At 38.2% G+C, this 25,208-nt stretch overlaps 2 protein-coding genes across 15 annotated transcripts in view; both read left to right on the forward strand.

Annotated features, from left to right (window-relative positions):
* LOC127450390 (gastrula zinc finger protein XlCGF8.2DB-like) overlaps positions 1 to 17,188 on the forward strand; it is a 37,249-nt gene extending 20,061 nt beyond the window's left edge. For both annotated transcript variants that reach the window (XM_051714476.1, XM_051714477.1), the window contains 2 exons: positions 856 to 3,092; positions 9,633 to 17,188. In XM_051714476.1, coding sequence (XP_051570436.1) covers positions 856 to 1,877 — 1,022 coding nt within the window. In that variant the 3' untranslated portion in view covers positions 1,878 to 3,092; positions 9,633 to 17,188. The remainder of the gene's footprint in view (positions 1 to 855; positions 3,093 to 9,632) is intronic.
* Positions 1 to 25,208, forward strand: part of LOC127450331 (gastrula zinc finger protein XlCGF57.1-like) — a 296,850-nt gene that overhangs the window by 165,825 nt on the left and 105,817 nt on the right. For 5 of the 13 annotated variants that reach the window (XR_007898948.1, XR_007898949.1, XR_007898946.1 and 2 more), the window contains exons 2-3: positions 8,365 to 8,478; positions 13,105 to 17,188. The exons of 6 other annotated variants lie outside the window; for them this stretch is intronic. Coding sequence is in view for 1 of the 7 variants with exons in the window: in XM_051714365.1 (XP_051570325.1) it covers positions 8,365 to 9,419 (1,055 nt within the window). In the remaining 6 variants the exon portion in view is untranslated. Of the gene's footprint in view, positions 1 to 8,244; positions 8,267 to 8,364; positions 17,189 to 19,289; positions 19,418 to 25,208 lie in introns of those variants that run through there. 2 more of the 13 variants (XR_007898956.1, XM_051714365.1) reach the window with 2 other exon arrangements.

The raw sequence follows: 25,208 nt of genomic DNA on the forward strand, positions 1-25,208 counted from the left end.
GGAGACAGAATGCGTCTCCTTCCTGAGTGGAATGATGGCTGCATGGTCCTATGGTGTTTATACTTGCATACTATTATTTGTACAAATGAATGTGGTACTTCAGGCATTTGGAAATTGCTCCTAAGGATGAACCAGACTTGTGGAGGTCCACAGTTTTTTTCTGAGGTCTTGGCTGATTTCTTTTGATTTTCCCATGATGTTAAGCGAAGAGGCACTGAGTTTGAAGGTAGGCCTTAAAATACATCTACAGGTACATCTCTAATTCAGTACACCTCCTATCAGAAGCTAATTGGCTAATTGTCTAAAGGTTTGACATCATTTTCTGGAATTTTCCAAACTGCTTAAAGACACAGTTAACTTGGTGTATGTAAACTTCTGATCCACTGGAATTGTGATTTAGTCAATTAAAAGTGAAACAATCTGTCTGTAAACAATTGTTGGAAAAATTACTTGTCATGCACAAAGTAGATGTCCTAAAGGAGTTGCCTAAACTATAATTTGCTAATATTAAATCTGTGGAGTGGTTAAAATTTTAAATTAAAACCCGACATTAGTTTTAATGACTTCAACCTAAGTGTATGTTAACTTCTGACTTCAAACGTATATCAGCCTGCTGCTGCTGAATTGTTTGCACAAATTTTGTACAAAATATTTTGCACTTGTTGGATTGTTAGTATTACATATTCTAGCAGCAGACACTGACGCAATCTGATGTGGTAGTACTGCAGTAGCATGTGTAATGCCTCTTTGTTCTGGTAAGCAGCAGCAATATGAGATGTTAAATATTTCACTTATCGGAGCTACAATTTCCATTACATTGAGGGTCACTTATATTCATTGATATTTTCTTTTCAGACTTGGAAATGAAAGAAGAAAATAAAGAACCGATTGAAGTGAAAGAAGAAAGTCAAGAACTGAATGAAGTGGAGGAGGAAGATCTGTATCAGAATCCTGATCATTTCATAACTGGAGAAAAATCTTTCAGTTGCTCACAGACTGAGAAGAATTCCTCACAAAACAAAAGTCAAGCCATAAATTCCTTCACATGCCTTCAGTGTGGAAAGAGCTTCACACAGAATGGAAGTCTTAAAAGACACATGAGAATTCACACTGGAGAGAAACCTTTCACATGTCTTCAGTGTGGTAATAGTTTCACATGTAAAGGATCCCTTAATGTACACACGAGAATTCACACCGGAGAGAAACCTTTCACCTGCCCTCAGTGTGGAAAGAGTTTCACACTGAAAGGAAAACTTAACAAGCACATGAAAATTCACACTGGAGAGAAACCTTACACATGCATTCAGTGTGGAAAAAGTTACATAGACAAATTAGGCCTTAAAAGACACAAACAATTTCACACTGGAGAGAAGCCTTTCTCATGCCTTCTGTGTGGTAATAGTTTCAGGTGTAAAGGATCCCTTAAAGTGCACATGAGAATTCACACTGGAGAGAAACCTTTCTCGTGCAATCAGTGTGGAAAGTGTTTCACAGAGAAACAACATCTTAAGAGACACACAGTAATTCACACTGGAGTGAGCACTTTTACATGTCCTCAGTGTGGAAAGAGTTTTACACAGAAACAAAGTCTTCAGAGACACATAAGGATTCACACTGGAGAAAAACCGTTCACATGCCTTCAGTGTGGAAAGAGTTTCAAACAGAAAGCAATTCTTGACAACCACATGAAAATTCATACTGGAGAGAAACCTTTCACATGCCATCAGTGTGGAAAGTGTTTCACACAGAAAGGAAGTCTTGACAACCATATGAAAATTCATACTGGAGAGAAACCTTTCACATGCCATCAGTGTGAAAAGAGTTTTACTCTGAAACAAAATCTTCAGAGACACATAAAATGTCACACTGCTGATTAGCCTCTAAAATTCCTTAAATGTGGCAATAGTTTCAAGAGTAAAGAACACCTTAACGTGCACCTGAGAATTCACACTGTAGAGAAGCATTTCTCATGCCATCAATGTGGAATAGGGTTGGGAACCGAGAAACGGTTCTTGTTCAGAACCTGTTCCATTCTTTAAAAAATACCAGAATCATATGATCTTTCAGTTCCATTAACGGTTCTCCTGTGTGCAGGAGATGCGGCTGGAACACCATCCTGAAATACTCTGACAGTGTTTCCAGCAGTGCATCTCTGCAGCAGCACTGCCCTCTACTGACTCTACAGCGTAAAACACACAGCTCTACCAGTGTATTTGATTCCCGATCTCAAGACGGCTCTTTTGAATCTACAGCGTGAAACATATGTGCTTCCGGTATTGTTAGATTTCCAAAAGAATTATTCAAAGGAGCCGGTTCTCTTGAATCTACAGCCCAAAACATATGGCGCTTCTGGTACAGTTAGATTCCTGAAAGAATCATTCAAAGGAGCCGGTTCTCTTGAATCTACAGCCCAAAACATATGGCGCTTCTGGTACAGTTAGATTCCTGAAAGAATCATTCTAATGAGCAGGTTCTTTTGAATTTGTAGCGCAAAACATACAGCGCTTCCATTTATAATCCACCATACAAGTAATCTTATACTGATGTGCAAGTTATGAATGTCCACCTCAAAATTAAAATTGCAGTTACTGACTTGTTTATATGACCATGTATAATTAAAAATAATGAGTTTTGTTGTAATCAGTGGAATTTTATAAAAAATAATTAATGAAATATGCCATCACTTTTCTTGTTGGTTTAGATATATTTAAAATAGAGTAAGGATCTATTATTAGATTGTATTTATGTCTCAAAGTCTGTAAACACACCTTTTACAAGGATTGTATTACATTTATTTCTGATTTGTTAATGTTCTGCTCTGTAGAAATCTGAAATTATCTCATTATTTGGTAACAGATAGCAGAGGGTAGTAAATACAAAAATAATTCCATTTATCATTTCCAAATAATTCATTTTAAAAAAGGTACTAAAATAATTACTGGAACCGGAATCGTTAAATTCCTTACAATTCCCATCCCTAATGTGGAAAGAGTTGCAGTCGATCAGACACCCTTATACAACATGAGAGAGTGCATTTTGCAGAGAAGCTATAACAGTGTCCTTCATGTTTCCACCATTCATGGTCTTTAAAGGTGCACTCAGTAAGTTTTTAGCTGACTCTTATTCGTTGCAATAATACCAGTGGTTTTGAATTTTATACTTATCGTCGAGGATGCACAAAATGTATTAACTGCTGCCTTATTAACTTAATTTTTGTCTTTGTCTCCGTCTCATACTACACACATCTGTTTAATGAACATTCTTGAATTAAATCCAAACGAATTTTCATGCATTGTTGTGCAATGGACTGTGACCGGCCTGCCGTGTCTCACAAGCTCACTCGTGCTTGATGTCGTGCCTTTTATTGTGGCGTGAGAGCTGCAGGTTTAATGGTTTGTTTCATGACTCCCGCAGGGACCTCTTGTTTGGACATTTTATCTTTCCACTTGCAATCAATCTTTTCGGACCACCTTGTGGAACACACTCCTGCTGATCCATTCCATTACTCTTGACTATACTATTGACGTGGGCTCCGCTGTTGTCTGTAGTTGGTATATTACTACAAGTAAAGAGTAAAATGGAAACATTTAGGAGAATAAAATAAAAATAAAAGATTTCTAATAAACTGGTTTCATAAGTGTGCACAAAATCTGAGGCACTTATTGGCTGACACCTGCAATTTTTCACACCCAAATTTAGAAGATCACTTTACACAAATACAGTGGACTAACTGCATAAAATTGCTATAATTTTACAAAAAAAAAAAAAAAAAGATTCCAATAATTCATAATACTGTATATGTTTAAAACTTATGATGAACGCGCACACACACACACACATATATATATATATATATATATATATATATATATATATATATATGTACATGCATATATACACACTGTATATATACTATATACACTGTCAGCCAAACATTTGGAATAATGTACAGATTTTGCTCATATGGAAAGAAATTGGTACTTTTATTCATCAAAGTGCCATTCAACTGATCACAATGTATAGACAGGACATTAATAATGTGAAAAATTACTATTACAATTTGAAAAAAATGTTCAGAACTCTTAAACTACTTCAAAGAGTTCTCATCAAAAAATTCTCCACGTGCAGCAATGACACCTGTGCAGATCCTTGACATTCTAGCTGTCAGTTTGTCCAGATACTCAGGTGACATTTCACCCCACGCTTCCTGTAGCACTTGCCATAGATGTGACTGTCTTGTCGGGCACTTCTCATGCACCTTACAGTCTAGCTGATCCCACAAAAGCTCAATGGGGTTAAGATCCATAACACTCTTTTCCAATTATCTGTTGTCCAATGTCTGTTTCTTTTCCCACTCTTACCTTCTCTTTTTGTTTTTCTGTTTCAAAAGTGGCTTTTTCTTTGCAATTCTTCCCATAAGGCCTGCACCCCTGAGTCTTCTCTTTACTGTTGTACATGAAACTGGTGTTGAGCGGGTAGAATTCAATGAAGCTGTCAGCTGAGGACATGTGAGGCATCTATTTCTCTAACTAGAGTCTCTGATGTACTTATCCTCTTGTTTACTTGTACATCTGGTCTTCCACATCTCTTTCTGTCCTTGTTAGAGCCAGTTGTCCTTTGTCTTTGAAGACTGTAGTGTACACCTTTGAATGAAATCTTCAGTTTTTTGGCAATTTCAAGCATTGTATCATATTGTATTCTTCAAAACAATGATTGACTGATGAGTTTCTAGAGAAACTGTTTCTTTTTTGCCATTTTTGACCTAATATTGACCTTAAGACATGCCAGTCTATTGCATACTGTGGCAACTCAAAAACAAACACAAAGACAATGTTAAGCTTCATTTAATGATCCAAATAGCTTTGAACTGTGTTTGATATAATGGCAAGTGATTTTCTAGTACCAAATTAGCAATTTAGCATGATTACTCAAGGATAAGGTGTTGGAGTGATGGCTGCTGGAAATGGGGCCTGTCTAGATTTGATCAAAAATTACTTTTTTCAAATAGTGATGGTGCTGTTTTTTACATAAGGAATGTCCTGACTATACTTTGTGATCAGTTGAATGCCACTTTGGTGAATTAAATTACTAATTTCCTTACGAAACCGCAAAATCTGTACATTATACCAAACTTTTGGCCACCAGTGTACATTTGTGCTCAAAAGTTTGCATACCCTAGGAGAATTGGTAATATATGTACCATTTTTAAAGAAAACATGAGTGAGCAGGCAAAACACATTTCTTTTATTTCTTATGGGATTCATATTCAACTGTAGGTTATAACAGAATGGCACAATCATAAAAAAAAACATGGCAACAAAGAAAATAATGAAATGACCCCTGTTCAAAAGTCTGCATACCCTTAGTTCTTAATACTGTGTATTGCCCCCTTTAGCATCAATGACAGCGTGCAGTCTTTTGTAATAGTTGTCTATGAGGCCCTAAATTCTTGCAGGTAGTATAGCTGCCCATTCGTCTTTGTAAAATGCCTCCAGGTCATGCAAAGTCTTTGGTCGTCTTGCATGAACCGCACGTTTGAGATCTCCCCAGAGTGGCTCGGTGATATTAAGGTCAGGAGACTGTGATGGCCACTCCAGAACCTTCACCTTTTTCTGCTGTAATCACTGGAATGTCAGTTTGGCCTTGTGCTTGGGGTCATTGTCGTGCTGGAAAGTTCAAGAGCGTCCCATGCGCAGCTTTCGTGCAGAAGAATGCAAATTGTCTGCCAGTATTTTCTGATAACATGCTGCATTCATCTTGCATCAATTTTCACAAGATTCCCCATGCCTTTAGAGCTCACACACCCCCAAAACATCAGTGAGCCACCACCATGCTTCACAGTGGGGATGGTATTCTTTTCACTATAGGCCTTGTTGACCCCTCTCCAAACATAGCGCTTATGGTTGTGACCATAAAGCTCTATTTTGGTCTTGTCACTCCAAATTAGTGTGTGCCAGAAGCTGTGAGGCATGTCAAGGTGTTGTCGGGCATATTGTAACTGGGCTTTTTTGTGGCATTGGCGCAGTAAAGGCTTCTTTCTGGCAACTCGACCATGCAGCTCATTTTTGTTCAAGTATCGTCGTATTGTGCTCCTTGAAACAACCAAACCATCTTTTTCCAGAGCAGCCTGTATTTCTGCTGAGGTTACCTGTGGGTTTTTCTTTGTATCCCGAACAATACTTCTGGCAGTTTTGGCTGAAATCTTTCTTGGTCTACCCGACCTTGGCTTGGTATCAAGAGATCCCTGAATTTTCCACTTCTTAATAAGTGATTGAACAGTACTGACTGGTATTTTCAAGGCTTTGGATATCTTTTTATATCTTTTTCTATCTTTATAAAGTTCCATTACCTTGTTACACAGGTCTTTTGACAGTTCTTTTCTGCTCCCCATGGCTCAGTATCTAGCCTGCTCAGTGCATCCATGTGAGAGCTAACAAACTCATTGACTATTTATACACAGGCACTAATTGCAATTTATAAAGCCACAGGTGTGGGAAATTAACCTTTAATTGCCATTTAAACCTGTGTGTGTCACCTTGTGTGTCTGTAACAAGGCCAAACATTCAAGGGTATGTAAACTTTTGATCAGGGCCATTTGGGTGATTTCTATTATTATGATTTAAAAAGGAGCCAAACAACTATGTAATGATAAATGGCTTCATATTATCACTATCCTTAAATAAAAGACAGTTTTTTTGCACGATCAATCATATTTTCAAAATCAATGCCAAAATTTCACAATTTCTGCCAGGGTATGCACACTTTTGAGCACAACTGTATATATACACACAGTATATATATATATTTGCATGCACACACACACTAAATGACTATTTTATTAGGTACACCTGTACGCCTACTTATTCATGAGATTATCTAATCAGCCAATCGTGTGGCGTCATGTTCAAACGCTGGATTTAACGGTGAACGGTGGTGACTAGTGAGTCAGATGGCTCTTCTCCACTGTAAGTGCTACATACAGCTCTAGAAAATTTAAGAGACCACTCCAAATGTTTCTTAAATCAGCATCTCTACATGTATGGCAGCCATTACATTCCAGTGTCTGTTGAATTCCTGCTTTAATTTTTGAGCCAGGAGTGGCATAAAATCACCCAACAGCAATGTGAAAGACTGGTGGAAAGTGAGCAAATATGCATGAAAGCTGTGATTGAAAAGGGTTATTCCACCATATATTGATTTCAGAACTCTTCCTAACTTAAAACATTAGTATTGTGTTTTTTTAAATTGAATGTGAACTTGTTTTCTTAGCATTATTCGAGGTCTGAAAACACTGCATCTTTTTTGTTATTTTGACCAGTTGTCATTTTCTGCAAATGAATGCTCTAAGTGACTATATTTTTATTTGGAATTTGGGAGAAATTTTGTCAGTAGTTTATAGAATAAAACAAACATTTTCATTATACTCAAACACATACCTGAAGTAATCTGAACATTTGGAGTGGCCTCTTAATTTTTTCCAGAGCTGGATACCAAGATAATTTATCCTTATGCTTAAATGGTGCTTGTTTAACAAAACCAGAGCAGATAGTTTTCACGGTTGTTGTTCCTATGTCATATCTTCGGGTCACGAGACAATGCCCACGTCCCTGAACAAAGTATGTCCGAAATCTATTCATACTACTTGCATGCATACCTAAAAGAACGTATTGTTTTGCAGGCAGATAAGTATGTCCTTCATCCAGTACAGTACATACGTTGACAGTACACAATTTAAGACGCAGCATAAGTTATTTCAACTGTGGTATGATTTTTGGTGCCAGACGGGCTGCTTTGAGTAATTCTGTAACTGCTGATCACCTGGGATTTTCATGCACTACAGTCTCCAGAGTTTACTCAGAACAAAAAAAACATCCAGTGAGCGGCAGTTCTGTGGACAGAAACACCTTGTTGATGAGAGAGGTCAACAGAGAATGGCCAGACTGGTTGAAGCTGACAGAAAGGCTATGGTAACTCAGATAACCCCTCTGTACAATTGTAGTGAGCAGAATAGCATCTCAGAATGCACAACACGTCCAATTGAGGTGGATTGGCTACAACAGCAGAAGAACACGTCGGGTTCCACTTCTGTCAGCCAAGAACAGAAAGCTGAGGCAGTGGGTCTACCATCTGTGTACCTCAGCAGAAATCAAGATTCATCAGACCAGGCTATGTTTTTCCAGTCTTTAACTGTCAGTTTTGGTGAGCCTGTGCCCACTGATCTGTTGTGGTAGTACTGCAGTAGCAAGCGTAATGCCTTTTTGTTCTGGTAAGCAGCAGCAAGATGAGATATGAAATATTCCACATATCGGAGGTGCAATTTCCATTACATTGAGGGTCACATATTAATTGATATTTTCTTTTCAGACTTGATGGAAATGAAAGAAGAAAGTAAAGAACCTATTGAAGTGAAAGAGGAAAATCAAGAACCTATAGAAGTGAAGGAGGAAAGTCAAGAACTGAATGTAATGGAGGAGGAAGGTCTGTATCAGAATCCTGATCATTTCATAACTGGAGAAACATCTTTTAGTTGCTCACAGACTGAGAAGAATTCCTCACAAAACAAAACTCATGCCAAAAATTCCTTCACATGCCTTCAGTGTGGAAAGAGTTTCACAAAGAAAGGAAGTCTTAAAAGACACATGCTAATTCACACTGGAGAGAAACCTTTCACATGCCTTCAGTGTGGAAAGAGTTTCACACTGAAAGGAAAACTTAACATGCACATGAAAATTCACACTGGAGAGAAACCTTACACATGCATTCAGTGTGGAAAAAGTTACATAGACAAATTAGGCCTTAAAAGACACAAACAATTTCACACTGGAGAGAAGCCTTTCTCATGCCTTCTATGTGGGAATAGTTTCAGGTGTAAAGGATCCCTTAATGCGCACATGAGAATTCACACTGGAGAGAAACCTTTCATGTGCCTTCAGTGTGGAAAGAGTTTCACAGAGAGACAACATCTTAAGAGACACATAAGAATTCACACTGGAGGGAGCATTTTTACATGTCCTCAGTGTGGAAAGAGTTTTACACAGAAACAAAATCTTGAGAGACACACAATAATTCACACCGGAGAGAAACCGTTCACATGTCCTCAGTGTGGAAAGAGTTTCACACAGAAAGAAAGTCTTCAGAGACACATAAGGATTCACACTGGAGAAAAACCTTTCACATGCCATCAGTGTGGAAGGAGTTTCAAACAGAAAGCAATTCTTGACAACCACATGAAAATTCATACTGGAGAGAAACCTTTCACATGCCATCAGTGTGGAAAGTGTTTCACACAGAAAGGAAGTCTTGACAACCATATGAAAATTCATACTGGAGAGAAACCTTTCACATGCCATCAGTGTGAAAAGAGTTTTACTCTGAAACAAAATCTTCAGAGACACATAAAATGTCACACTGCTGATTAGCCTCTAAAATTCCTTAAATGTGGCAATAGTTTCAAGAGTAAAGAACACCTTAACGTGCACTTGAGAATTCACACTGTAGAGAAGCCTTTCTCATGCCGTTAAAGTGGAAAGAGTTTCAGTCGGTCACACACCCTTATACAACATGAGAGAGTGCATTTTGCAGAGAAGCTATAACAGTGTCCTTCATGTTTCCACCATTTATGGTCTTTAAAGGTGCACTCAGTAAGTTTTTAGCTGACTCTTATTCGTTGCAATAATACCAGTGGTTGTGAATTTTATACTTATTGTCATGGATGCACAAAATGTATTAACTGCTGCCTTATTAACTTAATTTTTGTCTTTTGTTTTTCTCCATCTCATACTACACGCATCTGTATAGTGAATATTCTCGGATTAAATCCAAACGAAATTTCATGCATGGTTGCGCATTGGACTGTGACTGGACTGCCACATCTCACAAGCTCACTCGTGCTTGATGTCGTGCTTTTTATTGTGGCGTTAGAGCTGCAGGTTGGAACGGTTTGTTTCATGACTCCAGCAGGGACCTCTTGTTTTGACATTTTATCTTTCCACTTGCACTTAATCTATAGTGATGTCCAATTTGTGGACGAATCGTTCTTTTGAACCGGTTCTTTTTAGTGAACGTGTTGAACCAGTTCACCAAATCGGACTGAATCGTTTGAAACATTTCGCGTCTCAAGTCGCCACTGATCCACAAGTTACTCTATCTTAACCTGTCTCTCGGACATGCCTGACACTCCGACTCTAAATGAGCCGATAACTGGGAGTAATATGATCCTAGAACTGGTGTCATCTGCTTTTTCTAACTCGTCTTTGCAATGAACCACTCCAACAAGGTCACAAATCGGACTGAACGCTCCAGTCACAACAGTTCTTGAGACAGCAGTACAGTGAGTCGCTCATAACAGTTCTCGATTCAACGGTACACTGAACTGAGAATCGCCTCTTTCGTAGGTGTTCAGCGTACTGAGAACTGATGAGCTGTTGACCATTGTGCATGCGTGTGGTTAAGGGGAGAAATTTATGTTTCAGGTGTTTTTTGAAGTATAAACAAATAAAACATACTGGAAATATGTTTATATCTTGATTGTATTACCGTTTTTTCAACGTATGAAGATGATCCAGTCTACAGCTCTCGAGTCAACAGTACACTGATCCGGGGAGAGCAGCTCTCAAATCAACAGTACACTGATCCAGGGACAGCAGCTCTCAAATCAACAGTACACTGATCCGGGGACAGCAGCTCTCTCGTCAGCAGTACATCGAGTCGATCACAGCAATTCACGAGTCACCAGTACACTGAATTGAGAATCACCTCTTTCGGACATAATACTGAGAACTGCTGATCAGTGAGCTGTCGATGAGCATGCATGAACCAAGGACTTGAATGAGGGGGCAAAACATTGCAATCAAGAGATGTAAAGGAAGTTTACTACGGAGTATTGTGCATGCAGATTATATTTTAATTTGTTATGAGGTGGATCATGGTTTCTGTAAGTTAATTAAGACTAGTTTAATCACTTTATATGCTTTAGACACGTACTGTAGAACAGCCGCGTTTGTATATCAGTTTCAGTATTGGGTGCTTTAGGTGCAAAACTTTAATGTAGGCTGTATTGTAAAATCACTGAATGACACACTGACAATAAACACCCTTATTATTATAACTTTATTAAATAAAATGTAAAAATCAGCAATATGAGCTTACATATGGCTTTATTGAATGTGTTTGAGACCTCAGCCAAGACCTCAGAAAAAAAATTGTGGACCTCCACAAGTCTGGTTCATCCTTTAGAGCCATTTCCAAATGCCTGAAGGTACCACATTCATCTGTAAAAACAATAGTATGCAAGTATAAACACTACAGGACCATGCAGCCTTCATACCGCTCAGGAAGGAGATGCATTCTATCTCCTAGAGATGAACGTAGTTTGGTGCGAAAAGTGCAAATCAATCGCAGAACAACAGCAAAGGACCTTGTGAAGATGCTGGAGGAAACGGGTAGACAAGTATCTACACTACCGCTCAAAAGTTTTGAAACACTTGTCTGATGTTTCTCATGATCTTAAAAATCTTTTGATCTGATGGCGTATGCTTAAATGTTTGAAATTAGTTTTGTAGACAAAAATATAATTGTGCCACCATATTAATTTATTTCATTATAAAACTAAAATTTAATTTAAAAAAAATCAAAGTTTTTGAAATGGATGACTTGGACCAAATAATAAAGAAAAGCAACCAATAAGTGCCCAACATAGATGGGAACTCATTCAATACTGTTTAAAAAGCATCCCAGGGTGATACCTCAAGAAGTTGGTTGAGAAAATGTCAAGAGTACATGTCTGCAAATTCTAGGCAAAGGGTGACTACTTTGAAGATGCTAAAATATAACACAGTTTTGATTTATTTTGGATTTTGTTTAGTCACAACATAATTCCCATAGTGCCATTTAGGTTATTCCATAATTTCGATAACTTTACTATTATTCTAAAATGTGAAGAAAAAATAATTATAATAAAGAATGAGTACGTTTTGACCGGTAGTGCAAAACTTTTGACCGGTAGTGTATATCCACAGTAAAACGAGTCCTATATCGACATAACCTGAAAGGCTGCTCAGCAAGGAAGAAGCCAATGCTCCAAAACTGCCATAAAAAATGCAAGCGCACATGGGGACAAAGATCTTACTTTTTGTAGAAATTTCCTCTGGTCTGATGAAACAAAATGGAACTTTTTGGCCATAATGACCATCGTTATGTTTGGAGGAAAAAGGGTGAAACTTCCAAGCCGAAGAACACCATCCCAACTGTGAAGCATGGGGGTGGCAGCATCATTTTGTGGGGGTGCTTTGCTGCAGAAGGGACTGGTGTACTTCACAAAATAGATGGCATCATGAGGAAGGAAAATTATGTGGATATATTAAAGCAACATCTCAAGACATCAGCCAGGAAGTTAAAACTCGGTCGCAAATGGGTCTTCCAAATGGACAATGACCCCAAGCATACCTCTAAAGTTGTGGCAAAATGGCTTAAGGACAACAAAGTCAAGGTACTGGAGCAGCCATCACAAAGCCCTGACCTCAATCTGATACAAAATTTGTGGGCAGAACTGAAAAAGCATGTGCAAGCAAGGAGGCCTACAAACCTGACTCAGTTACGCCAGTTCTGTCTGGAGGAATGGGCCAAAATTCCAGCAACTTATTGTGAGAAGTTAGTGGAAGGCTTCCCAAAACATTTGACCCAAGTTAAACAATTTAAAGGCAGTGCTACTGAAGGGGTGGATGCCTGGATATATATATCCTTTGAGTGAATTAAATTTAAACTGATCCTTTTGAACTAATGATTTATTATTCTAAGTATCTTAATATATGTTCTTTGTGGTGTTATGCTCATACAAGCAGTTTGAGACCATTCTTTATCTGTCTTCATGCTTTAGGAGACAGTGTGTCTTCTGACTAAGAGGCCTAGGTCACGTAGGCCGCTTCTCTAGTGTCTACATTGATTATGAATGTTTCTGCCAAGTTAACAAGAATACAATTTCAGCTCTCCTGAGAGAAAGTACAGTTATCTCTATGTTTTAAGTTCCAATAAGATAAGACCAGTCTCCAACAGAAACCTTGAATAGGAGAAACTGTGTGTGTTTCTCCAAAAGTATTTCTGTTTCAGGAATTCACTAAAGTGAGAATAGCAGTCGAGAGGTGGACAACTGGACCTCAGAGACCTACTATTGTCTATAAAGGGAAGACTGTCCGTGGCCTATGTCCTGACTCGGACCATTGGATCCTATATACAGAACTAAAGTGTCATGCCAACAATCAGTGAGATAAACAATGGACACGATGACCATGTCCAGAATTGTTCTATAGTTATCAATGCTTGTAACCAATCAGAATTCTAGAAGCTATAGCATTAACGTCAACTTGATGCTGTATCTGACTATAAGTATTGATGTTTTTGGACCTGGATTCTCCTGTCTTCGAACTCAGAGGCTTTTGTACTGCTGACTTCTGCCATTTGATTTTGCAAACAACTGTCTTCAGTAAAACTAATTTGATTGACACATCGACTTCAATAAAATGGATTAGTGATCATAACTGACCTAAAACGGACTGTTTTCTACGATTAAATGTTAGGAATTGTGAAAAACTGAGTTCAAATGTATTTGGCTAAGGTGTATGTAAACTTCTGACTTCAACTGTATATGTTTACAATCTTATGATTACATATATATACATATATTTTAGAGATGTGCCCGAAGCCGAATACCCTATCCGGAAAGGCATGAATAATGACTTCAAAACAAATAATGGATTCATCCGAATAATATAAAAAATATTTGTATGACTGATTATCGAAGAAGCACAAGGATAAAGTGACATTTTTTAAATAAACATATCCAAAATTACAATTACTTTATGAATCTGTGCAGCCAATATTTCTAAAGTGTAAACCTTATGAATGAAAATGCACACGTTGTTATTTCAGATTGGATGGGCGCGGTCTCGACTCCGTTTGTGATCTCTGTTAATTGTGCATCTCTGGAGCTTATCAAGTGTAACATTATCTAAGATATGACATCATTTACACTTTCCATTTCTTGAAATGTCTGTTAATGTATCACACGATTCACACGTGATTCCCATGTATTTATTTATAGCCTAAACCTGAGTGCAATGTTAAATTCCTGACCTGAAGTGATGATTTCACGTCGGAGCTCGTCTATCTGTCTATCAGTTAATCACATTTATATCCACATCAGAGATTAAGGTTATTAATTGGTTAAGACTTTATTCCGAAATAAGTTAAAATGCTTTATAAAGGTTTAAATGCTTCATAGAGTATTCATCTATTCGGAATATTCCTACTTATGTAAAACGAAGAAACTGAAACATGCTCCGTCTTTTTTTTTTTCTTCTTCATCTTTAAACTGTGCTACATTTCAGAACGTTAAGTGTTCTTCTTATTATTGTAAGTATTGTATGTAAATGATTAATAGTGTCCTATCGTAACAATTCCTAACAGACTTATGGGACTTTCATCTATTTGTAGGCTATATTGATTTATTTTCATTTCTTTTCATGTTTGAATTTTTATTTATTATTCACTGTAAAATATGTGATTGATATTTCACATTTTGCTTGACACCTCAAGAATAATGTTGCTTTACATGCACAGACAAACGAAAATTCAAGTTTCATGCAGATATTAATATCTGAAATACCAGGCGAAACCAAAGCTAACAACATATTCCACAGTTAATGTAGCCTACATGTAATGTAGCAGTGTAATTTCAGAAGACATTAGTTAATCCACTGGAGTTGTATGGATTACTTTTACGATGGCTATATGTGCTTTTTGGAGCTTCAAATTTGGCACCCATTCACTTGCATTTTATGGACCTATAGAGCTTAAATATTCTTCCAAAAATCTTTGTTTGTGTTCAGCTGAAGAAAGACAGACATACACATCTGGGATGGTGTCACGTTTATTTTTGTTTTTGTTCATTTCATTCATTTGTTCATTTCATTTTTCATTCATGTTCTTCATTTAGTCATGTCTTTTATTTTAACATTTGTTTACTTCCTGGTCTGGTCACATGTCTTGTCATGCGATTTCCTGTTCCCCTCATGTGATCCCTCTTGTTCATGTGTTTATTGGTTTGGTTCATTGCCTTGTTATCCGTTCTGTTTTATCATTTGTTCATGTGTTTATTGTCTTGTTATCAGTTTTCTATTTTTATTAGTTGTCATCTAGTCTCTGTAAGCCCTCATGTTAGCCAATGTTTCTTGTCGAGTATTGTGGATGTAATGTCGTTGTTCTTAGTAATGTTATTAGGTTTGGTTCTTGTTATCTTGTTTTCATAGTCATAGACTCAGTCATGGTCAAGTCTGGTTTAGTTGTAGTCATGGTTCATGTTTCTTGATTTAATTTCTAGTTTTCTTATGATACTTTCACATTTTGGATTTATCGTTTTGCACATTTGATTTAATAAACTGCACTTGGGTTCTCACACTTCAGCTACTTCATCTTCATCTGTTCCTGTCTTCAGCCTGCAACGTTACAGAATACTCGACCAATCATCATGAACCCAGCAGTTCGCCTCATCCATTTACACCAGGGGAATGGTCCCCTCGAGGACTATGTTGCTGAGTTTTGTGATCTCAGTTGTTAGGTGGACTTTAATGAGATCGCCCTCAAGGACATTTTTCAGGCAGGCTTGAATGAGCCCGTCTACTCCATGATGAATGGTGGTCAGATAACTTTAAATCTGGATCAATACATTGATTTTGCCTTGCAACTTAGCGGTTCATCTTTCACTGTAGGAGTGGCTGATGAGGAACTTTGCACTCCTACAGTGGCCACCATGTCAGAGCCGTCCACCATCATGGCCACAAAGGGTCACGAGCCAGCACCATGCCTGCCACGGACCACAAGCCAGCGCCCACACCTGCCATGGACCACGAGCCAGCACTCATGCCTGCCACAGACTACAAGCCAGCGCCCACACCTATCATGCCAAGCCATGTTGTCACGCCTGCCATGCCAAGCCATGTTGTCACGCCTGCCATGCCAAGCCATGTTATCTCACCATGTCAAGCTGCCACGTCTGACCCACCATGCCAAGTTGCCACGTCTGACCTGCCATGCCAAGCTGCCATGTGTGACCCACTATGCCAGACCACCTTAACCCCTGGGTCTCCACCTACATTGGCTCCGCCCCCTGGGTCTCCAGCTGCTCTGCCCTCTGAGAGTCCAGCATGCCTTCCCTCTGTGTGTCCAGCATGCAACGCTGCCTCGCCATGCCACACTATCTCGTTAGGCCCTACTCCACAGCCCACGTCTGTCTTGTCTGACCCTGCTCCACTGCCAATGTCTGTCTCGCCAGGCCACGCTCCACGCCCTGTCTTGCCAGACCATGCTCTACGCCCGCCGGATCCACTGTGGTTTCCTGCTGCATCGCCTGGACTGCCCTTGTCTCCGGGCCATCCACCTGCTCCGCCCTTGTCTCCAGCGCCATCTGGTCCCCTGTGGTCTCCAGAGCCATCTGGCCCCCGTGGTCTCCAGCGCTGTCTGACCCCCATGATCTTCAGCCCCATCTGGTCCCCCATGGTCAAGGTCTGGCATTGCCCCAAGAACCCCGCCCCTCCAACTCCCTGTTGAACTCTTGTTTGTTTTATGTTGATTGTTGTGCATTGGGAGCCACCCGTTGAGGTGGGGATATGTCAAGTTTATGTTTGTTTTTGTTCTTTTCATTCATTTGATCATTTCATTTTTCATTCATGTTCTTCAGTTAGTCATGTCTTTTATTTTGACATTTGTTTACTTCCTGGTCTGGTCATGTGTCTTGTCATGCAATTTCCTATTCCCCTCGTGATCCCGCTTGTTCATGTGTATATTGGTTTGGTTCGGTTCATTGTCTTGTTATCAGGTCTGTTTTATCATTGGTTCATGTGTTTATTGTCTTGTTATCAGTTTTCTATTTTCATTGGTTGTCTTGTTAACTTGTTTACCTAGTCTCTGTATTTAAGCCCTCATGTTAGCCATTGTTTCTTGTCGAGTATTGTGGATGTAACATCATTCTCTTTTCATAGTCATAGGTTCAGTCATGGTCAAGTCAAGTCCAGTCCAGTTTAGTTGTAGTCAAGGTTCATGTTTCTTGTTTTGATTTCTAATTTTCTTTTGATACTTTCACTTTTTGGATTTATTGTTTCACACATTTGATTTAATAAACTTCACTTGGGTTCTCACACTTCAGCTACTTTGTCTTTGTCTGTTCCTGTCTTCAGCCTGCAATGTTACAGATGGCAGGAGGGTAAGTAAATGAGATAATTTTCATTTTTGGGTAACTCTTCCTTTAACTGGTTTGTTCAAGCCAAAAGTGGAAAAAAAATCTAAAGGTTTGCCAACTTCCAGAATTTCAGTGTGTGCTCTTCATTAAAGTTGAGACCTAGGTTAAGATGTAGTTTTTCCTCTGCTTGGTTCATGTTACTGGTCAAGCTTTTTGTAATAATGCTGGTTGGTGAGGAGTTAAAGAGCTGAATAAGAGAATAATCCACAACAAAGTACAATGAAGCAAGAAACCAGAACAAGAAACTAGTGAAGGCTGGGCTGGGTTACCCCTGTTTCTTTGGCCTGTTGATGAGTTGAATACACACACTACCAATTGTTTTAATCAAAAGGTAATCATTGTCATCTTGGCCACATGCATTTATTCAGGTTATATTGTAACTATGAATGTTTGTGACATGGCGACCTCCTCCCCTGACGTCAGCAACGCCCTGCTCTGGGGCAGGAGAGAGAGGAGAGGCACAGAAACGTTTCCCCATTTGGTTTCTGTATGTTTTGTTCTAGCAGAGAAAGTCAACACTCAGCCTGGGTCTCGATGACATTATCATTTTAATGAGTCTTTTCTTTCTCTTTACTTTATCTCTCTCTACTATAGTTTTTATCTAATGATGTCGTTGCAGGGATTGTTTGGAGCAGTGGCAACTTTACAGCCATACGCACGTGCGTACCATGAGCTCTCCGACTGACCTGAGAAACATTTACTCTCAGAATATTTCAGCAATAGTGACATGTGTACCATCTTTCTGTTGGCTGTTTAAAAGAACTAGCAATGACCAATTCGCAAATTAATAATTCTGAGTCAGTTCTTTTCAGTGAATTGGCCAAACGGGCTTGCAAAACGGTCTGAATCGATTCATGATTCAGTACAATTCATTCGGAGTGCTCTCTCACTTAATCATTTGGAGCGGTTTCTCACACATTAAAAAAATTGGGATATTTACGAACGCAGAGATCAAACAGCGCTGGATACAGTGGAAATTTACCTACAATCAACTGAAACAAAAGGCTGTCTTTCTGAGAGGTAACTTTGAGAAACTTCCGCTAGTACTGTGTCATGTGAACAAGTTTGGTTTGAACAGCCTCGTGTTTTTGCATCTGTGAACACTAAAGAAAATAATGGAAAAAAATGCTTCTCTCGAAGTCATCAGAATTGCAAAAAAATGCTCCCATGGGAGCATGTCCCGGAACCCCCCCTAGATTTAAGGTTGTAGCCCTACTAGTCAGATTTCTGTACCTACCCTCAGATGAAATCCAGCATTCTTTGCATGCATTTATGTATGTCCAGTTAAATAAATTAAAACATACTATGCCAAGGCGTTTGTTTAATGTGTTGACAAATGGGTATTAATATATTTGTAATCCTATATTCACATTATGATGGACAGCATTTTGGTTTTAGATGGCATCTCTGGACTTATGTTTACACAGAATTGTGAGGTGCCAGTTCATAGATGTACAGGACACTTGTGATTTCAACTGTAGGTTCCTTTCATATGTAATTCCAGACAAAGGACAAAAGATGCCACTGTAAATCTGATTGTAAATTCTAAGTGGCAATTTTCCTTTTCTCTCTTTAAATTTTACAGTTGTAGCCAGCACTCTACATAGCAAAGTAATAAAAGACCAGTGTGTTTTATTAAATGACAATGGCTTTATTACAAGAAAATAAAATACATTTCATGCCACCTACTGGGCAGGGAGGAGAATTTATAGTAAAAAAGGGACTTGAATTTTGATCGGTTTCTCACCTACACCTATCATATCACTTCAGAAGACATGAATTTAATTACTGAAAATTTTGGCACCCATTCACTTGCGAAATCTTTGTGTTTAGCAGAAGAAAGTCATGCACATCTAACCTAACCCATAATCCTTTAAGTGATCATTTTGTCAGTTGTGTAGATGATTTTCATGAATTCCATATAGTAATGGTCCTGTGAGTTTTCTGTAGTAATTAAAATGGTCTAAATTGTCTTGTCTTTTCTTTCTGTACACTTCTTTAGGTATGAAGCTGAGGACTCTGTTCAGGCCAAGTGATGAGTGCTCTTTATCCAGATACATTTAAGAGGTTTATTATGTCTTTTTGTCTTTGTCATCAACTTCAATAAAAAACATGATTTACACATTCTGATGATTTGAAGTCCTTTTCATCATAATTCAAATATTTTGTTTTTGTAATTTCTTGGACATTAAAATATTAGAGCTACACAAACTCGGCTGACTTTTGGCATTCTTGGTTTGGTCAGGTGCAGGTTTGCAAAAAACAATGTAACAGAGTTAGAGTGGTTCAAAAGTAAATTTTGCAGAGTTACACATTAATTTGACCCACGACAATCAGGTTTATTTAATAAAAAGGGGGCCACTTTTTGCCCACTCTGGCCCCACAAAAGCCCCCATATAAGGGCACACAATAAGGGGCCATTGTGGGTCCAGTGTGATCACCTACACAGGCCCCATAAACGTACTATTTGTAACCCACCTTGGCCCCATTGTTAGCACTGATTTGGGACCTAGGTGGGCCCATATAATGAACATCCACATTGCCCCCACTTAGTTCCTGCAATGTCCCCATCTTTTGCACACATGGGCTAACATAAGGGCCTTTCCCATTGGTGGTACTAAAGCCTGTTTTAGGTACTTTTCCCTGGGACTAGAGCTTCTTGTCGCTTTCGCACCTAAGGAACTATAGTTCCTCGATGCCGTTTTAGGGGACATTTTTATCTCTTACTCTTAGATACTTTTGGAGCATAAAGGTACTGTGGGAGGTGCTGCAGCCTGTGATTAGTCAAAAACCTGCATTGAGAAAGGAGAGGAGCTCCACAGCATCCATTAGTAAACAAACTAGCTGCTAGCCTGCAACTCAGATGATTGCGCTAATTTTACAATTCCCTTAACAGAAATAATGTTTAACAAAGTATCCAAAGAGAATCACCCGTTTCAAATGCGTGTGTGTGTGAGACTACACCGGGAGACACTATTTGAGTTTTCATCACATCTGTACTGTGTGACTATACAGAAAATAAAGAGATTTCTGGATTACTACATTTAATTTTTCCTGGGATGATGGATATAAATAATCAGATGTTTATTGAGAGTGGATAATTGAACTTTATTATACACTAAACCGTCATTAAATCTAGTTTACACGAGGGAAGTATTGCGTGCCTGATACTGCATGGTTAACTTGCATCAAGACTCTTTTTTTTAAGTCAATGATTATTTCAGTACAGTAATTTATAACGAGTCATACAATTTCAACATGTTGTCAGCTGAGTTCAGTGTGTGCTGCGCATTGGGTTGCCACCCGTCCCATAAAATATGTGATCTTTCTGTATTTAAAAATAAAATGATGCGCTTTTTAAACTGTTCAGATAGTTAAATTCATCCAAAAACACTGTTGTTTAAACCATTAACTGATAAGGCAGCTGCCTATGTTTTCCGATGCAACCAAAGTTCGTATAAAACAGCCCTAAATAAACAAAAGTGTAGCTTCGATCCCGGCGTCCTTCGTCGGTGTTGTTGATTTTGTCGTTGTTGCTATTGAAACACGCATGCAAATAACCTCAGAAAAATTTGTCATATTAGATGATGTCACTATGGTGGTTCTTAGAAGTTCTCATCTAGAAAGTTACTGAGGGAAAAGTACCAGGACTGTAGGTGGGAAAGGGCCTATACATGAGGCCCATATGGAGCTGATGGACAAATTTCTCTTGGCTCCGTTTGGGTTGCCCATGCAGGTCCCACATGGGGCCCACGTGAAAATGTTGGCTGGGATATGGAAAGGCTATTCAATTGCCTCTGTCTGATTGTGATATAATCGTATTGCAGTCTGATCATCGGAGCGCTGTCTGTGCAAAACTCAGCAGTGAGTTAAACAACTCTCAGCGACGTGTGGAACAGCATTCAGCGGTCATCAATTTAGAGCACAGATCTGGACAGGACTTTCGCAAAAGCAGCGAAACAGGATGAGAAGTAAAGGCAGAACAAAAGATGGAATCAAAATCGGATCGCTGTTTAAATGTAAAGGTAAAGTTTAACATTTGCCCCCACCAAGTTTTTATTTGCATACCTGGCCCTGCAAGAAACAAGCTGAAGAGCCATGTCCTATGATTTTATAACCACAGTCAAACTACATATAGAGAATGAAGAATGAACACCAACCTGTTTGCTCGTCAGTGTGTTCGGTTTTAATTCTGCATGCTTCTGGATAAGCCATATCTTCACTCTCCTCTTTAATAAACATCTTTACAACAGTGTCACACAGATTTCACTTGTTTCCTGGAGTTTTACTGCGTTATAGACAACTCACCAATCTCCCGCCAAAAATAAACACACTGGAAATAAAACTTGTGAAGTCACTGTAGAAATATTCTGCGCGGGGAATCTTTTTCTTCTTTGTGTCTAATAGTGGCAATCACAAACTAATATAGCACATTATTGCCACCTACTGACAGTATGGACCAGAGCAAGAACACATTTAAACACCGCGGAACATGCGGAAGTTAGATTTTTCGATCTGCTGATATTTTCTTTGAGCAAGGGGAGTTTCTCTTATTTGATTTTATTACATTGAAAGGTGCAACTGTTTCTTTAAAAGACTATAAAAAGGCAAGACTACAATAATGCTGTTGCAGTATTACATCTAGTTTAAGATCTACGAGCACATTTAAGGTATCACACTCCCATTCTTTTATTCAGTGCTGTTAGTATACTCCATAAGAGATGTAATAATTAGAAAAACCCTTCTCTCAAATCACAATTATTTCTAGAGTTTTGTACCCAAACCCAAACATGAGTAATTTGTGGATTTCTTCTCCTCATATTTATAGTGCTGGGAAATAATAGATTATATGTAATTTGGATTGCATAATCAGATTAGAAAAACAACTAGCCTACATGTAACTAGATCAAATTGCATTTTAAAACACTCATTAGATTACATGTACCTTTGTATGGATTACATTATTACATATTAATCAGGAAAAGGCAGACAATTGTTTATAACTTATTGACCCCTCTAATTTTTCTACTTTCTTAAATACTTTTATTTTTCAGCTGATATACATTTGGTATGTCTCCAAGTGTATTTGAATGGGTGTGGGGTGAGGTTGCACATGAATGGCCTTTTGATTTTGTAACTTTTACATTTACATTTATTCATTTACAGTAGCAGGCGCTTTTTTGTAAAGCGACTTACAAATGAGAAACATAAGCAATTTGTCATTCAAAAGTCAACAATATCTGCAGTATCACACTGGCAAGTTCTCACAGTGGCTGGTGTAGTACAGATACTAGTGCAGAAGAAAAAGATAGACAATGATTTTTTTATCAAATGTTTTAATTTCTTTTTATTTTGTGATGTTGATTTGCAAACATAACTGGTCTGATCTTTTACCATACATGGATGCATTTGTAATGCCAAAATTGCAGGAGTAAGAACATTTTATGTGCCTTTTTTATTTCGCCCAGAAACAGACACATAACTCACACACACACAAAAAATCATATCAATTCTCATATTTTGATCCATTAAGAACGTTTTCTTTAATGCATTTAAGCAACATTGTCAAAATGGTTCAAGGTCACTCTACAGAAATGTCCACATCTGAGGTAGCACAATGTCTGAAAATATATTTTATTTTTAATCATTAAACCTAGATAACATTTCTTGGTTAGCCCCTTGGCTTTATGAATCCACATACAGTAAATGTCAGCTTAACAGACTTATTTTTAAAATATTGATTTAAAGAAAGCTTGTGTCATCTTTTTGTCACTGGTGTTACTTTATTGTTTTTGGAACATTAAATTCATTTAAAAAAAATATTTCTCAATCTATTCTGCACATCTAGTTACAGGCAGTTTGTAGTTTGTATGTAGTTTACAAGCTAATCATACTCAAATGCATGTGACATCAAATAAACAACAATTAGGTCAGAAGCAGAGGTGGGTAGAGTAGCCAAAAACTGAACTCAAGTAAAAGTACAATTACTTTAAAGAAATAATTACTCAAGTAGAATTAAAAGTACTAACATAAATAATTACTTGAGTAAGAGTAAGAAAGTATCCAATTTAAAGAGTACTCAAGCAGTGAGTAACTTGTTACTTTCAAAAATGACATAATGGATGTTAACTCTCCTATATTCATTACATAATACACATTTAACATGTATTACAGAATTATTATTATTATTATTAATGGAAATTCTGTCATCATTCACCATCATGTTGTTCCAAACCCGTATGACTTTCTTTCTTCCATGCAATACAGTAAGGAGATATTAGACAGAATGTTTGCCTAAGTCAATATTTTCTTTCAGTGAATGTTTTATTTTTTTCTATATATTTTGAAAGGGAATGGTGACTGAGACTGTCAGTCCCAAACATTCTGGCTGACATCTTTTGTGTTCCACAGAATACAGAAGGTCACATGGGTTTGGAACAACATGAGGGTAGGGAAATGATGACGGAATATTAAATTATGGCTGAGCTATCACTTTAAAGGGATAGTTCACCCAAAAATTTAAATTCTCTCATCATTTACTCACACTCATGCCATCCCAAATGGCTGTATGGCTTGCTTGCTTCTGCAGAACACAAATTATGATGGTCCAAAAAGCAAATGCAGGCACCATAAAATACAACTCCAGTGGTTAAACCCATATCTTCAGAAGTGATATGAGAGGTGTGGGTGAGAAACAGATAAATATTTAAGTCATTTTTTCTAGAAGTTCTTCTCCCAGCACAGCAGGGGGTGATATGCAGATAAGAATGTGACTCACCAAAAACAAAAGAAGAAGAATGTGAAAGAGATCTGATTCTCATCCACACCTATCCCATCGCTTCTGAAGATATGGATTTAACCACTGGTGTCTTATGGATTACTTTTATGCTGTGATTTTTTTTAGTTTTAAAATGTTGGTGCCCATTCACTTGTATTGTATGGACCAAAAGAGCTGAGAAATTCTTGAACTATGCCTTCAAGGGCTCTTAAATTTTATTAATGCCTATTTTGCTATTTCATAGCTTTAAGTTCTTATTTCAGTGTAGTTACAGTTTTCAGTGTCGACAGAATTTAGATCATTAGTTCTGTACACAGTACCGCCGCTCCCTAAATGCAGGGTACGCAGCCTGCGAAGGGCACCACGCGCAGAAGTGCTGTCTGTTCGAACTCCAGTTGTCAATACATGTTTGGCAGAGCACAAGGCATTTACACTTAACGTGGATGTTTACATGGATTTATACAGTTAATTCGTCTGAAGTAGCTGCTATAGTTTCCAGTACCCCACAAGGGTGTGGGGTAAATGTGTAAATACTGCTTGCGGGATGTGGGACAAAGTGCTCTGATATATTGCTGCACTGATTTAAAAATGTACACTTAAAAACTGATGTCACAAGAGTCCATATTTACAGAATCACCCTGAAAATTACCATCCATCATGACAGAGAAAAGCCTGCGTTATCATTAGAGCCCCAACTTAACTCAGCATGCTGCTTTAAGTTGAAGCTGCAATTTTAATCTTGAAATATCTGCTTGACTTTGTGTAAAATGGTGCTTCATGACAAAACTATTCTTTTTTCACTGTGCAGAGTGAAGAAAGTGTTTCACTTATGAAGAGCATGATGCTGCAGCAGTGATGGACTCGGCTTGAGTGACAGTCTGTGACTGTGCGAGCAGCTGTGTGAACTTCCGTTGTTGTAAATGTCCCATTCAGTAATCTCTCAATTAATTACACATTAACTAAAATTAAACCCAGTAATGTAACGGCAAGAACACCACCCATTGTAACGAAGTAAAAGTAACATTTTTTCATTAGAAATTTAATTTGAGTGAGAGTAAAAAGTACCCACTTTTAAAGGAGACCTATTAATGCCCTTTTTATAAGATGTAATATAAGTCTCAGGTGTCCCCAGAATGTGTCTGT

Source organism: Myxocyprinus asiaticus, chromosome 13, assembly GCF_019703515.2.
Source record: "Myxocyprinus asiaticus isolate MX2 ecotype Aquarium Trade chromosome 13, UBuf_Myxa_2, whole genome shotgun sequence".
NCBI lineage: Eukaryota > Metazoa > Chordata > Actinopteri > Cypriniformes > Catostomidae > Myxocyprinus > Myxocyprinus asiaticus.